Here is a 15,945-nt window from a genome sequence, read left to right as displayed (position 1 = left end):
GTATGGGGGGCAGCTGGGTGGCTCAGTGGATAGAGAGCCAGGTCTGGCAACAGGAGGTCCTGGGTTCAAATCTGGTCTCAGACACTTACTAGCTGGGTGACCCTGGGCAAGTCACTTAACCCCCCTTCCCAACCCCTACCACTCTTTTGCCTTGTACTGGTTCTAAGGCAGAAGGTAAGGGTTTAAAAAAAAGTCAGTATGGCCTTCTTACTGGAAGGGTAATATGTAATAAAGCTGGAAAAGTGGTTGGGACCTATCTGTTAAGGGCATTAAGATAGGAAAGAGGAATTTATTTTATCCTAGATATAAGAAGAATCCACTAGGTGTTACTATAAGGAAATGACATGGTCAGACCATTCCTTTATAAAAATAGCTATGTGAAAACTGAAATGGAGTCAGAGACCTCAAACTGAGAAGCAGGTAGTAAGCTATTACAATAAAGAAAGAGATAAAGGCCATAACTAGAATGGTAGCTGTATGAGTAGAGAAGTTGTTCATTTGTTTTCAGATGTGTCTGACTCATTTTCTTGGCAAAGACAATGGAGTGGTTTGCCATTTCCTTCTCTAGCTCATTTTACATTAGAGGAAACTGAAGCAAATGGGATTAAGTGACCTGCCTACGGTCACACAGCTTTTGCTTTTCTGAAGCCAGATTTCAACTCAAGAAGAGGAGTATTCTTGATCCAGGACTAGCACTAGCTACTGCATCACCTAGCTGCTGCAGTAGAGAGAAGGGGTCAAATGAAAACTACTTTGTGGATGTAGAAACAACAAAACAAGAATAAAATCTGCCAAATACTGAGGGAATGAGGAATCAAGGATACACTAGGATTGAAAACCTGGGTGAATGACAAGATGGGATTGCTCTCATTAGAAGTTGGAGATTTTAGAAGAGGAATTGACTTAAAATGAAGGATAAGTGATTGTTGTTTTTTAAATGTTGAGTTAGAGAAGCCTATTGAGACTTCTCCATTCTAAGGCAGCAATAAGATGGACTTTGTACTTTTTCCTTTGCCCTGGTAATCCAATGTGGAAATAAAACTGTTTCTCGTCTCTTCTTGCCACACAGCTAGCACAGAAGGGGAAAAAATTCCTCCCTCTGTATCATATATGGACATTTTAAGAAGAAGGTTAATATAAATATACACACAAACCCATGTACACATGGTACACTTCTGTAGGTATTATCCTGCAGATGAACATAACCTATCTTCCACAGACATGTTTTTAATTGTTTAGTGTGTAACCCTGGTACGTCTGAATACTTATCTGAGTCTCTTCTGTAAAAATCAGAGCTAGACCTTTTAGAAGGTTCCTTTTCACTCAAAAAGTCTGTGAATCTATTATAAGTAAAGAAATAGCAGTAGAATCACAGAATCTGGAATAGAAGTGACCTTTGAGATAATCTAGACAGACACACCAACTGAACAAGAATCTTCTCTATAACCCTAGCTAGTCATAAATCCTTTACTTTAAGATAAGCTCTAATTAAAGCATAAGCTTTAACATTGTGCCAAAATTGTCTCTGCAAATTCTACCCAGTGTTCCTAGTTCTATCTGGGGACAAGCAGCACAAATCTGCTTTCACATCTGTAATTGGGCAAATCCTCTTCTCTTCTGCATAGCATTTATGAGCTCTTCTGATTAAAAACTATCCAGAGGCAGAGACAAGATAGCAAAGAAGGAGCTTTCCCAGGAAATAAAAAAAATAATCAAAAGATATTATGCCAACAAAACAAGAACACAATAAAAATAGAGGAATACCTTCAAAAATATAAAATGCCCAAACTATCAGATGGCCAATGAGATATTTTAAATAATGACTTAATCTCAGAAAAGGAAATAGATTTAGCTGCAAAAGGTCTACTAAAGGAAAAAAAGAGACCAAAAAAATAATCCCTGAACTTGATGGATTCACAGAACTCTATCACATTGTAAAAGAACAGTTAGTATCAATACTTCACAAATTATATTCACAAAAACTGAAAAAGAACCCTATTTACAGTCCTTATACTTAAAGAAGTGAAAGATATATCACAGAAAGAAAATGATAGGCTGATATCATTCATTAACATTAACTAAAAAAAACATTTAATCCTATCAAACTACATCAATTTAGTCAATAAATCATTCCTTATGATCAAGTGGAATTTATACCAGTGATGTAAGGTTTGTTCAATTTCAGCACAGCAATTTACATAATTTATCATTTTAAAAACCAAAATCCACATGACCATATCAATAAGATACAGAAAGTCTGCCAAAGTACAATACTCTTATATTTAAAATCCTACTACAAAATATCCAGAGAAAGAACTGTTGGAATTATCTTTCATATCAGTATATTTATGATTTGGAGCTTTTTATTATGTATAAATTGGCCCTTACAACAATGGCCAATATGAAATTGAGTTTTGTATGACAATAAAAAATGAAAATAAATTAGGAACAACACTGTAACTCCACTTTTACCTCAAAAAAAAAAACCCTCTTACAAAGTATAGGCATAGAAGGAGCTTTCTTTATTATCATAAAAAGCATCTATCTAAAACCAAAAGCAAGCATCATATGCAATGGGGATGCACTAGAATCTTTTTCAATAACTACAGGAGTGAAGCAAAGATGTCCATTACCCCCAGTATTATCTAATTCTAGAAATGTTAGTAATAGCAAAAAAGAAGAAGAAATTAAAGGAATAAAGATAGGTAAAAAAGAGATAAAATTATCTCTTTGCTGATGACATGGTGGAATAGTTGGAAAAACCCAGATAATTAGCAAAAATACTAATGGAAATAATAGCTTCAGCAAAATTGCAGGTCACAAATAAATCCTCAAAAATTAACAATATTTCTATAATAACAAAACACAAGAAGGAAAACTAGAAAGGAAAATACAATTCCAAATAAGTATCAAAGGTATAAATATCTGGGGATCAACCACAAAAGAGGATGCAAAAGACTTATATCTACTGAATCACAAAGTACATTTTAAAGAAATAAAGAATATCACATAAAGGAATATTCAGTTCTAATCGCTAGTATGTACCAATATAATAAAATCATAATACTATCAAAATTAATTTCCATTTTAGCACTATACCAATCAAATTACCAAAGGGATACTTCATAGAACTTGATAAAATAATAACAAAATTTGTTTAGATCTAGAATAAAAAGGGAAATGATGAAATAGGGAGGAAGGGGGAATAGCACTCTCAGATCTTAAACTCTATTATAAAGCAAAAGTCACCAAAATGATTTGGTATTGGTTAAAGAATAGATGGATCAAAGGAGATTCAGAATTCCCCTGAATTCCAAAAGGCAGCTTTCAAAAGTCCTTAAGCCAACTCTGCTGCAAAGCATCTTTGAAACACTAAAGCCAGTAATGTAGTTGACTCCCTTATCTCCTACATTGGTTCCCTTGGATAGTTCTTAAGATACCTTTAAAATACATATATCTTTTTATCCTTTTGTCAGAAGTCCTGGTTTGGCAGCATGCCAATTAACATTACAAAAGGTGCCTGGTCTTGCTTATTCTAAGAAGTTTCAGGTGCTGGAAGCCCAGTACTGTCCCATGGTAAAATTCAGATTTACGCTAAAGTAAATAGTAACAAAAGCTTAAATCTTAATATCTTTTCAGTGGACTTAGTTAATACTAGTTATTAAGTAATCAGTGAACACTAATTAACTGTAATACTTTTACTTTGGGGGGCACTTAAGGGCTTACAAAGGCATGGTCTATTTTTAAAGAAACTTTGCTTCTAATTTAAACAACTAAGTTCTGGTACATCAATTCACAGAAGAAAATGCAGTGGTAACAAACATTCTCCCAAATTAAATTTTACTTGTTTTTAACCTGATTCTTAATTTAAACAAATTCTTCTCTTTTTTCATAGTCAAGAAAAGAGTTAATTAACAGTAGGTAATTCTTAAGCACTAGCTGAATTTAAACTGTAAATTTGTTTTGTTTTTCCCCCACTTTTGACCTCACTGATAATACTTTCAAACTAGCTTCAGTTCCTTTTTTCCCTAATTGTAAAATCATCTTCCTCCCTTTTTTGGCACTGAAACAATTCTTCTTCCAGGGCTGGTGGAATGAGAACAACTGTGGGAGGTTTTTTAGATAGAAATTGTAAGACTTCTTACCTATTTAGTTGTCCTGTCGTTCCAATCTTTTTTTGACTTTAGGACCTCATTGAAGTTTTTTTGGCAAAGATACTGGAAGTGGTTTGCCATTTCCTTCTCCAGCTCATTTTATAGATGAGGAAACTGAGGTAAATCAGGTCATGTGACTTGTCCAGGGTCATACAGCTAGTAAGTTGAGGCCAAATTTGAACTTAGATGAGTCTTCCTCATTTCAGGCCCAACACATTGCACCACATGGCTGCCCCCAGCATACTTAGTGGCAGCTGCTTTTTTTTTTTTAAAGGCATTATAATTCTAGTTTATTTGAAATACATTGCAGAAATCTCTATCTTGTTGCCATGACTGTGAGGTGTCTACCTCAAGCTAATGAAAAGTTTATTGAGACATGAAGTAGACTGAATACATGCAAGTGGCCTTCAAGTGAACACAAACTTCTCCTAAATTGCCTCAATTTTTATACCTTTGATCAAACAATTCTGGCTTCTCTTTACCAGTTATGTTGCCATTAAAGTTACCGTGGTTCTCTAAATGACAAAATATTGATGCAAGTCCTTTTCTTTATCCATAACAAATTCTGTTTTCAAGGACATCCAGATGTTGCTTGTTGTGCGATCCTGCAGTTTATCAGCAACTCTAGTGCCTGTCTCTCTTTTTTGTTTTGCAATCTCAAGATTTGGAATGAATAATTTTCCCTTATTTTCCTCATTCTGTTTTGGTCATACAAAATTTAACCCTTCACATATTTCTTGATTTATTACTGAATGCTGCCAACACATAGACTTAGGTTCTGATTCTCTAATAAGTTTCTGAGACATCTTTGGAAAAAGAACCAAGTCACTGAACTCAGGTCTAAATTAGGGTCTCTAATTAATTCTAAAAAGGGCAAAATTTTCTCACTCTTTGCAGATGATATGATGCTATACCTAGAGAATCCAGGAAAATCAAATAAAAAGCTAGTATGAAATAATTCAAAAATTTAGCAAATTGCAGGATACTAAAATAAACCCACATAAATCATCAGCATTTCTATATTATTTCTAACAAAAATCAGCAGCAAGAGTTAGAAAGAGAAACTCCATTTAAAATCACTCTAGACAATATAAAATATTTGGAAATCTTTCTGCCAAGACAAATACAGGAATTATATGAACACAACTACAAAACACTTTCACACAAATAAAACAAGATCTAAACAATTGGAAAAACATTAATTGTTCATGGGTATGATGAGCTAATATAATAAAAATGACAATCCTAACTAATTTACTTATTCAGTGCCATATCTATCAAACTACCAAAATTTTTTTATAGAATTAGAAAAAATTATAACAAAGTTCATTTGGAAGAACAAAAGGCCAAGAAAATCAAGGGAACTAACGAAAAAAAGTGAAGGATGGGGACCTAGCAGTACCATATTTTAAACTATACTACAAAGCAGTAGTCATCAAAATAATATGGTACTGGCTAAGATAGAAGGGTGGATCAATGGAATAGACTAAGGGCAAATGACCATAGCATGCTAGTATTCAATAAACCCAAAGATCCCAGCTTTTGGGACAAGAACTCACTATCTGATAAAATCTACTGGGAAAACTAGAAAACAACATGGGGAAAAATCAGATTTAGATCAACATCTTACACCCTATATCAAGATAAATTCAAAATTGGTAAATGACTTAAATATAAAGAGTGAAATCATAAATAAATTAGGTGAGCATTGTGAAGATTGGATTTAGCTCTCCCCTGATTATAACAAATGAAGGTACTTAGCTCTTCCTTTATTGTAATCCCCTGTCTATTTTTAGATTTTGATCCCCAAAGTATAAACCCAGTACTTAAAGTAGATCTACCCATTTTAACCACAAAAAGGTGTCTCTGTCTCTCTCTCCCCCCTTTTCATTCTTCCTTAATATCTTCCCTTTAATGTAAAATAAAGTACCATAAATTCCATTTACTTGAGTAATTCATTTTGAGATTTAGAAATTAAATCCCTGGAGACCACCAATTTAATATACAGTCCAACCAAAAATCTAAGAGCATGGAATAGTATACCTGTCAGATCTATGAGAAGGGAAGGAATTTAACATCAAGCAAGTGATAGAGAACATAAAATGTAAAATGAATAATTTTTATTATATTAAATTAAAAAGGTTTTGCACAAACAAAACCAATGCAGTCAAAATTAGAAGGGAAGGAACAAACTGGGAAAAAAATGTTTATAGCAAAATTATCTGACAAAGGTCTAATTTCCCAAATATATAAGGAATTAAGCCAAATGTACAAGAAATGATGCCATTCCCCAATTGACAAGGTAAAAGGATATAAATAGGCAGTTTTCAGATGAAGAAATCAAAACTATCAATAATCACATGAAAAAGTATTCTATATCCCTCCTGATTAGAGAAATGCAAATCAAAACAACTCTGAGGTTCACCTCATACCTAGCAGATTTGCCAATGTAACAGTAAAGGAAAATAATAAATGTTAGAGGGGATGGGGTAAATCTGGAACACTAATACATTGCTGGTGGAGTTGTGAATTGATTTAACCACTCTGGAAGGCAATTTGGAATTATGCCCAAAGGGCTTTAAAAGAATGCATGCCCTTTGATCCAGCAATACCACTGCTGGGTTTGTATCCCAAAAAGATAATAGGGGAAAACAAGTGTACAATAGCCACACGTCGTGGTGGCAAAAAAAAAATGGAAAATGAGGGGACATTCCTCGACTAGGGTATGGCTGAACAAATTCTGGTATGAGCTGGTGATGGAATATTATTGTGCAATAAGGAACAATAAATTGCTTGATTTCCATACAAACTGGAAAGACCTCTGTGGGCTCATTTAGAGTGAAATGAACAGAATCCAGAAGAACATTATACATAGAAACTGAAATGTTGTTGGATAATAATACGTAATTGACTTTTGCTACTAAAAGCAAATCCAATGATCCAGGACAATACCAAGGGACTTTTGAGAAAGAATGCTATCCACATCGAAAGAAAGAACTGTGGGAGTAGAAACACAGAAGGAAGACATCTGACTTATCACTTTTTCTTCTTTTTTTTTTCAAATTAAAACCCTTACCTTCTGTGTTGGTGTCAATACTGTGTCAATACTGTGTATTGGCTCCAAGGCAGAAGAGTGGTAAGGGCTAGGAAATGGGGGTTAAGTGACTTGCCCAGGGTCACACAGCTGCAAAGTGTCTGAGAACTTATCACTTCTTTATATGGGTACTGGATGTGGGGTTTTGGTTTTTAAAAGATTACTCTATTACGAAAAAGAATATGGGAATAGGTATTGAGTGATAATATATGCATAACCCAGTGGCATTGCTTGTTGTCCCTGGGAAGGGAGAGGGAAAAGGGAAGAGAGAGAACATAAACCATGGAACCATGGAAAAGTACTTAAATACCAAAAAAAAAAAAAACCGACAGAGAGAGAGAAATAAATTTAAAAAAGAAAAGAATAAGGGCAAAATCCCTGAGAATCCCACAAAATATATCAAGGGGCTGTTTGGTCTCAAGCTTCTGTTCTTGAGAATGTCAAAGACAATCTAAAAATGGAAGGGGAAAAAAAACCTTCTATAAAGAATCAGCAAAAACACAAAAGAAAAATTTATACAAGTTCATGAGTAGAAGAACCCTGTCTATTACTAACAGGGAGATACAGGAGTTAAGATATGTCACCAACTTGTGAGGGGAAAAGTCAAGTGAAATCAATAACCAGTTTTTCTACAACCATTCCTAGGATGGATGCTACAGAGTTAGACTATTTCTTAAATTTTTGTTACTTTCTTACTGATTCTAAGCTGGCATTTCATAAGCAAGAGCAGTTCTTCAGAACATACTTCAATGAGGAGGCCAAGTCCACATAATTGGTTTGGCTATTGTTTTTTTTAACCTTGCAATCAGGCAAATAACTTTTCTTGCCCTCGGTTTCCTCAACTATAAAAATGAAGAGGTTGCACTAGGTGGCTTCGGATCTCCATTCCAGCTCCTTATTGACGCAGCGTGTATCTACTTCTGTCCCCAACCCTTCATCACAGTAGGACCAGATGGCCCAAGTCATAACACTATGGCCTTTCCTGGACTGTGTTCAGAAACAAATATGTAAGAAGGTATGATTCTGAAAACCTGTGTGTACAGCCAACATGAGTGTACCAAAACAAACCAAAAGAGTCTCAATGTGGCCTTGCCATTCGGGGATTCATAGTCACACATATTGGTAGCTATGGGATCAAATGAGATAACATATAAAGTGCTTTGCAAACCTTAAAACACTTTATATACTAGCTATCATTATCTTTCTTCTTTAAAACTCTTACCTTCTGTCTTAGAATCAATATGAAGTATCAGCTCCAAGGCAGGAGAGCTGTAAGGGTTAGGCAACAGGGATTTACTTGTCCAAGGTCACACAGCTAGGATGTGTCTTGAGGCCAAATTTGAACCCAAGACCTCCTATCTCTAGGACTGGCTGCTTATCCATTGAGCCACCTAGCTGCTCCTACTAATTATTATTAATACTACTGTAATCATTACAATTTATTTACTATAATGAGATCTAACTCCCACAAAAAAAATTTAACTCCTTAGAATCACAGTAGGTTAAAACACAAATGACACCTATTTCAAACACTGATTTTTGAAGATAAGAAACTTAAAACCTAAATGTTTCAAAAGACTTGTAGAAAGTAACACATTAAGTTAGTAGCAGAGCCAAAAATAAAACCTACATCTCCTAATTCCCAAGCGAGTATAGACTACAACTATTTCTTATATTTATTTAAGCAATCTGCCTTAGAAATCATATTGATGGTGTAGAATAAGGGAGAGGGCAACAAGAATTTATTAAGCATCTACTAAGTGCAATACTATGCAAAGTGCTTTAAAAATATAAATACCTACATTACAAATAAAACCCGGTCTTTTGAAATCTAGTCTTTAGATTCTCTGGAGCTAATGGAAGAAATCTTGAGTAATGAATTAGTACTATACAGGTGATTACTGAATCGGCTTCCTTCCCATGCATCCCTATGACTCCTATACCTAGAGTCACTTAATTGATGACCCACAGGTTCAGTAGAAGCTAATTTCAATTAGCTATTTATACATTTAATACATTTCTTCTGGCATTTGACATTGGGCCTTAAGGTCTTCCACATTTTATCACTTCTTCACCTCTACTTACCCAGTGGAACATTTTCTGTATTCATTGCCATTGTGACCACAATTGCCAAATCTGTCACCTTTAGAGTTCACATCAATAAAACAATCCCTTGGAGCAGCTTTTGCTTCTAAAATACAAGAGAAAAAAGTGATCTTAATAAAGAAATGAGTTTTTCCTGGAATTTCCCTAGTGCCTCATTTCCCCTTTCCTAACTGCCTGCCAGATGTATCCTACCTTGATATGAAAACTCAAACACAACATATCTTAAACTGAATTCATTTTCCCAGAAGACTATAAGTCCCTCTATAAAAACAAAGGCTCCTTTGCAGGGAAGAATAGTCTAGCTTTTGTATTTATATCCTCAGGGCTTAGCAATATACTAAATACAAATAGGTGCTTAATTAATGCTTAGGGATATTAAAAAAAAAAAGACAACAGAATCCTACATCATAGCACCACCATAATCCCACTTTTTGAAATCTTTCTCTTCTTTCATAGCCTGAGTGAAAGTTCTCTTTTCCTCCTTCATTAAAGTTTTCCTGATTCCCTCCAGCTTAAAGGGATCTTTTCTTTCCTCAAGACTTTTTGACAAATTTTGCCCATTTGTCTCTTTTCTACTTATCCCAACATAGCTTACATACTTAATTTGTATTTATGCTTGTTCTTCCTTATCAGACTGTCAACTCCTTAAGTGCTGTTGTTCAGTAGTTTTACAATTGTATCTGATTCTTCATAACCAATTTTGGGTTTCCTTGGCAAAGATACTGGAGTGATTTGCCATTTCCTCCTCCAAGTCATTTTACAGATGAGGAAATTGAAGCAAACATGGTTAAGTGACATGTACAGAACTATTAAGTATCTGAGACCAAAACTGAATTCAGAAAGATGAGTCTATCTTTCTACTCTCAGCATCTGTGCACTATACCACCTAGCCGCCCTCCTTAAATGAAGAGACTGTCACTTTTCATTTCTAAATATTACCATGGTACCTTGCATAATAGGCTAAAATGCTTGTTCAATTAAACTTGTCTGGAAGCCTTCTTCAAAAGTGGTATGCCTTATAATCAGCCCCTTCTCTACCTTTGTACTTCTTTTATACACTTATAAATCACTGAATATTAATTTGAGCTATGTCTAAATCTCTTCTATAAAATATGTGCTTCATGAGGATACAGTTCACTATTGTATTTAATCTTTTGTTTTTCCTGTAATATCCAGAATGAGTTCTACACAAAGGTGAAGGGCAGAAAATGAGCATGGCGAAGAGGGATCAAGAAAACAGTGAAGATTAAACATACGTGCCTAAAAAGATTGTGATGTCCTTAAATGGGATGTCTAGAATAGAAGTGGATCTGGGAGAAAAGATGAGTAATTTTGGATATGATGACTTTGAGATGCCTATGGGACAACCAGTTTAAAATGCCCCATAGGAGGTAGCTGGGTATCTCAGTGGATTGAGAGCCAGGCCTAGAGATGGGAAATCCTGGGTTCAAATATGGCCTCAAGACACTTTCTAGCTAAGTGACCCTGGGCAAGTCACTTAACCCCTATTGCCTAGCCCTTACCACTCTTCTGCCTTGGAACCAATACACAGTATTGATTCTAAGATGGAAGGTAAGGGTTTAAGAAAAAATGTCCCATAGTTGATTTTGGATTGGAGTTCAAGAGACAAGGAAAGGTTATATACAGAGATTTGCATTTTGTTTTTCAGTCATGGATGACTTTTAATGACCTCATTTGGAGTTTTCCTGGCAAAGACACTGGCATGCTTTGCCATTTCCTTCTCCAGTTCTTTTGACATATGAGGAAACTTGAGGCAAGTAGGATTAAATGATGTGCCCAGTTAATAACAGTTCTTGTCTGAGGCTGGATTCGACCTCAGAAAAATGAGTCTTCCTGACTTCAGGACCAGCACTCTATCCCCTGGGTCTACCATCACCTGCACAAATGACTACTGAACTCAAAATAGCTGACGGCATTGCCAAGACACAAAGTGTAGGAAAAATAAGACCCAAAGATTCTAGAGATCCCCAGAGTAAACCCAGGTCAAGAGAAAAGGACAGACCAACAACAACAACAAAAAAAACACCTTAAGAACTGGTTATCCAAGTCAGAGAATGAAGAATGTTGCAAAAACTTAAAGAGATAAAGTATCCAGGATGAAAAAGTGGTCAATAATATCAAAAGGCTACAGAGATTTCAAAAAGAAGGAAGAAAGAAATTTGGCAGTGAAGAGATAATACTAGCTTCAGCTGAGCAAAAGTCAGATTTACAAAGGGTTGAAAAATGAAAGAAGAGAAAGTGGAGGCAATGAGTGGATACCTTTATCTAGAAGAGTGACTGAAAAGGAGGAGCGCTATGATATAGGACAGTAATGGCAAACCTATGACACAAGTGCCAAAGATGGCACTCAGAGTGCTCTCTGTGGGCATGTGGCTGCCCTCCCACTTCTCCCAGAGTTCACTACAAGGAAGGTAGAGGGATGGCAGAGCTGTTCCCCTTCTCTGCTCCACCATGCCTGATAGCATTTTTTCACATGACATACCCCTTCACCTAGTGGCAACACACATGGGGTTAGGTGGGCAGCTCACAGGCAGTAGAGCTGGAGGAGAACACAGTGCTTGGGCCACTCCCTTCCCCTTCTTTACACTCAATGAGGACATTTCCAATGGGTCATGCTGGGCCCTAAGGGCACTTCCCCCTTCCATGCCCCTTCCCCCAGTCTTTAAAAGGTTTGCCACCACTGATATAGAAGCATTACTTGATAAGATGGTATGGTTGAATATGGGATTGTTTGTTTTGTTTTTTAAGGATTGGGGAACCCCATGTGTTTCAGGGAATAAGATATGAGAGACAGATTTAAGATTAGCAGAGAAATGATCATGGGGACAATCTACCAGAGAAACAGAAAGGAATAGGTAGCATCAAGGGTACATGTAAATACTTGGTGAAGAAGACAGGCACTTTTCATCTTTTAGGAAGAAAGAATGAGGCATCATATCAGAGAGTTTTGGGGTGTAGAGGAGAACTCATTAAGTAATTACTAAACATTTGGGATACAAACACAAAAAGCAAGGAGATGATTAACACATGTAGGAGAGGAGTGCTGACTAGGATGAGATGTTTTAATTTGGGGGAGGAAAAAAGATGGTGACTAGAATCATAGGGCAAGTGACACATCCTTTCCAGGATGGCAATGTTGATTTAATTAATGTTTCCAAAATAATAGGTGGAAAGGAAAATGTTCATGACAGGAAGGCATGGACATGGTTGGAGTGCACTTTGATCAGAGATGGGACACCAAGATAGAGTATTAATAAAGAGTACAGGGCCTCAGGACAAGAGCTAAAATTCCAGATTAAAGGCTGAGGTCATATGAGTAAAGCTCTCTCTGGGAAAACTGAAAGGGGATTCCCCATTTCAGCAAAACTAGGCAGTTTAATAGTTAATAGTCAGGCATGTCAAACAGTGCGCAATCCCTGCTTTTCTGTGTCATGCTTTATTATTGAGATTAATGTACGTCAGCAGTAAATTGTCTAGGAATTTGTCTTCATAAAGGACAAGTAAAAGCTTTGCTCTTCTGACCAAAAGAATCTCAGAGAGATGGAGAAGATGTACACTAGAGTTAATTAAGAGAATTCACTTTGTTGCAAATTCTACCTAGAAGGTATCCAGGAGATTTGTGGGGTTTTTTTGTTTGAATAAAATTACAGCATTTTTCTGTTTCATGAAGAAAAAAACAAAAAGTATCAAAGAAATCTTCCAACTAGACTTTGCAAAAAATAAACTTTTTTTTAAATGAGTAAATTGCAACATATGACAGGTGAGGAAATTTTTAAAAGAACAGAAATAAAAGATTAATTTTATGATCAAAAGAGGTGTATTAATCAATCATATGGTGAGAGAAGACAAATGTATAGCCAAGGTACTCCACTAGTACCCTTGTGATATCAAGAAAAATTGAAGGCCTCCAACATTTGGACAGATCCTTTGTGGCAAACCTGTGATAGGACACTGATAAGAGCTGCACAAAACAAACAGCCTTGGATGGTCTGCAATCTGCATATCTGGAGGGAACATTCATACTAAGATTCTGACTTTTTGTTTTAAGTCAAAGCTAAATTGCTAGAAAAATCTGAGGGTCACAATCTAAGGTCTCTGACCCCTTTTAATATAGCCAGAGTAGACTAATGAAGCAGGACTCAGTGTAATAATATATATTGTAATCTGTGTTTAATAATAATATTTCACTATAGCTTGTTTCAAACATTCTCTTATAGTTAATATGTAAACAGGCTGTTTACAGAAAAAAAGTTTATAAATCACAGAATCACAGATCTATAACTTGAAGAGTCCTCAAAGTTTATTATCATCTCACGTCGACTACAGAATAACAAGCTCAATGGAACAACAAGGAAAGTAGTCTCTCTTACCATCCTTTTTCTCTACTTTTTTATTAAATAAAATTATTAAATTTAGGGCCAGTTTCATACTTTTCCCTCTTATACTGCCAAAGTACCTCTCTTGTCTTATGAATCCAACCTTTTAAAATAAAAATAAATATTACAATCTTACATATTACATCAATCATTTTAGTAAAAGGAACATGAAGACTGGATGTTAGTGAATTCCAGAATGGTAGTGAGCATTTTTTAGCTTTCATGAACTGCTATGCTAATTAGATATATGTTCCTACAGAGCTTCTCACTCTAGAGCCTAGGTAGCTAAGCATTTGATCATAACACTTCAACAAAGTAAATGCATAAGCACAAGTAAATGACAATTAATCCTCACACCAAGGAAGGTTACAAAATTAAAATTAGACCTATTTCAGTTTGACAAATTAAATACGAACTTAAAAATTATGCTATTCAAAACATTTTCTAATTAAGTCTTACTTGAGCCAAAGATGACTTGACACTGAGCATCATAAAACTGACACATGCCACTGTAACAATAAGCTTTATTTTTATGGCATGGATATCCATTTTGAATATAAACATCTAGCTGACAGAACTGTGAAGAACCATTGCAATACTCTGGAAGATCACACTCATTGGCACTTGGCCGGCATAGAGTACCTCCTGGAAGGAACTGAAGAAACAAAATTCAAATCAAACAAATATATTTGTTCAATTTCAATAAATAAATCAAAGTTTGACACATTTTATGCAATAACTCCACAAAAGTCATTCTATTACAGCACAGAGGTGACTCTAGAAATGCTGGTAGAAATGTAGGCTATAGGAGAATCTACTATGCTAGAAATAGTATAGTATAGTATAGTATAGTATAGTATAGTATAGTATAGTATAGTATAGTATAGTATAGTATACTAGATAGAAATAGTATAATATATGAGAAATAGTATAGTCCTAGTGGCAGATTGAATTTACTTTCCAAGGACCCACCTAGGTGCATATGATTTTATCATAGCAACAAAAAACCACATATAACAACCATTCAACACTGTGTACTCTTTCAACTATGCAGTGAAAGTGACAGAACAGGGGCCCAGGGATAGAATTACAGTTTTTAGGCACTCAGTAAGAGCTTGTTGAATGACTGATCAACTATACTCAGGGCATTTGCCATGGGAAAATTATTCAATGTCACAAATATACAATAGAATAGAATTCAATATGGCCAATATGTCTTTTTTTCCTAATCACCCAACAAGTATTCCCTAACTAGATTATTTCAGAAGGTAAAGGACTGATATTTTTATTTTTCAAGCAAGAAAAAAGCTTCCTTACCCGACAATTTTTACAACAGTCACCATATGCACATTCAGCACCTGATTTAAGCTTACAAGTACTTGGCTCACAGCAAGGGTCCAATTCACATTCCTGTAGATGATATAAATTGGCTGTCAGTAAAGAGATAGGTCAACAGTACCAACACTGACTATTAATAACTATGTAAATAATTCAATGAGATGCCATTTTTCATCCTCCTAACCTGAAGATATTAAGTACTATTAAGACAGAAACTATTTTCAACCCCTTGGATTTAACTTGGGTTTTACAAGCAATATAATACTATAAAATCACAAAAATATCATATTAATATCTATAATCAGGATATTACCTTCACCACTATTATCAAAACTCTTCAAAAATAACTTCAATTAGCAGCTAGTCCCTATTATTTATAGATTTCAGCTTTCTAATTTCTTAAAAGTGACTTTTCTATGACCCTTCTGCATCTCTTAGCTTCTTAATGACCTCTTCCATATTCTTCATCTTGTTTTGTTTTATTTTTTACCTCACTTTGGTAATGAGTTCCTGTGCCCTGGCCCATCTTACTCCTCTCTCATGTCTGTTCTCAGTTGTTGTCTCATATGGGAAGGATATTGGAAACTCATTGATGGCTTAATGTGTGGTTGCTCCTTCAAGGGTATTTGCATTTTAGCAGGTAGTAACTGCCTTAATGTTACCAATTTTTTCTTTTTGTATTTTATCTTAGAATCAACAGGAAACCCCTGAAGTTCTTGGCAAGGAGTGACACAGTCAAACCTGAGCATTACAAGTGTCACTTAAGCAGCTTGGTGGCTTGAAGAGAAAGAAGCTGGCTACAGAGATCAATTAAAAGACTACCATGAAGGATTTCTTGCCAAGATGTCTGCATGAA

General features: G+C 35.4%; 1 protein-coding gene across 1 annotated transcript in view; it reads right to left on the bottom strand.

Annotated features, from left to right (window-relative positions):
* ADAM9 (ADAM metallopeptidase domain 9) overlaps nucleotides 1-15,945 on the bottom strand; it is a 113,741-nt gene that overhangs the window by 27,663 nt on the left and 70,133 nt on the right. Inside the window, exons 13-15 of the mRNA XM_007476371.3 lie at nucleotides 15,069-15,161; nucleotides 14,211-14,406; nucleotides 9,334-9,439 (exon numbers count right to left, since the gene is read on the bottom strand). Of these exons, the coding sequence (XP_007476433.2) occupies nucleotides 9,334-9,439; nucleotides 14,211-14,406; nucleotides 15,069-15,161 (395 nt within the window). The remainder of the gene's footprint in view (nucleotides 1-9,333; nucleotides 9,440-14,210; nucleotides 14,407-15,068; nucleotides 15,162-15,945) is intronic.

Source organism: Monodelphis domestica, chromosome 1 (genome assembly GCF_027887165.1).
Source record: "Monodelphis domestica isolate mMonDom1 chromosome 1, mMonDom1.pri, whole genome shotgun sequence".
Classification (NCBI taxonomy): Eukaryota; Metazoa; Chordata; class Mammalia; order Didelphimorphia; family Didelphidae; genus Monodelphis; species Monodelphis domestica.
The sequence above is the reverse complement of the archived record's forward strand: the minus strand, read 5'-3'. Positions and strand labels throughout refer to the sequence as shown.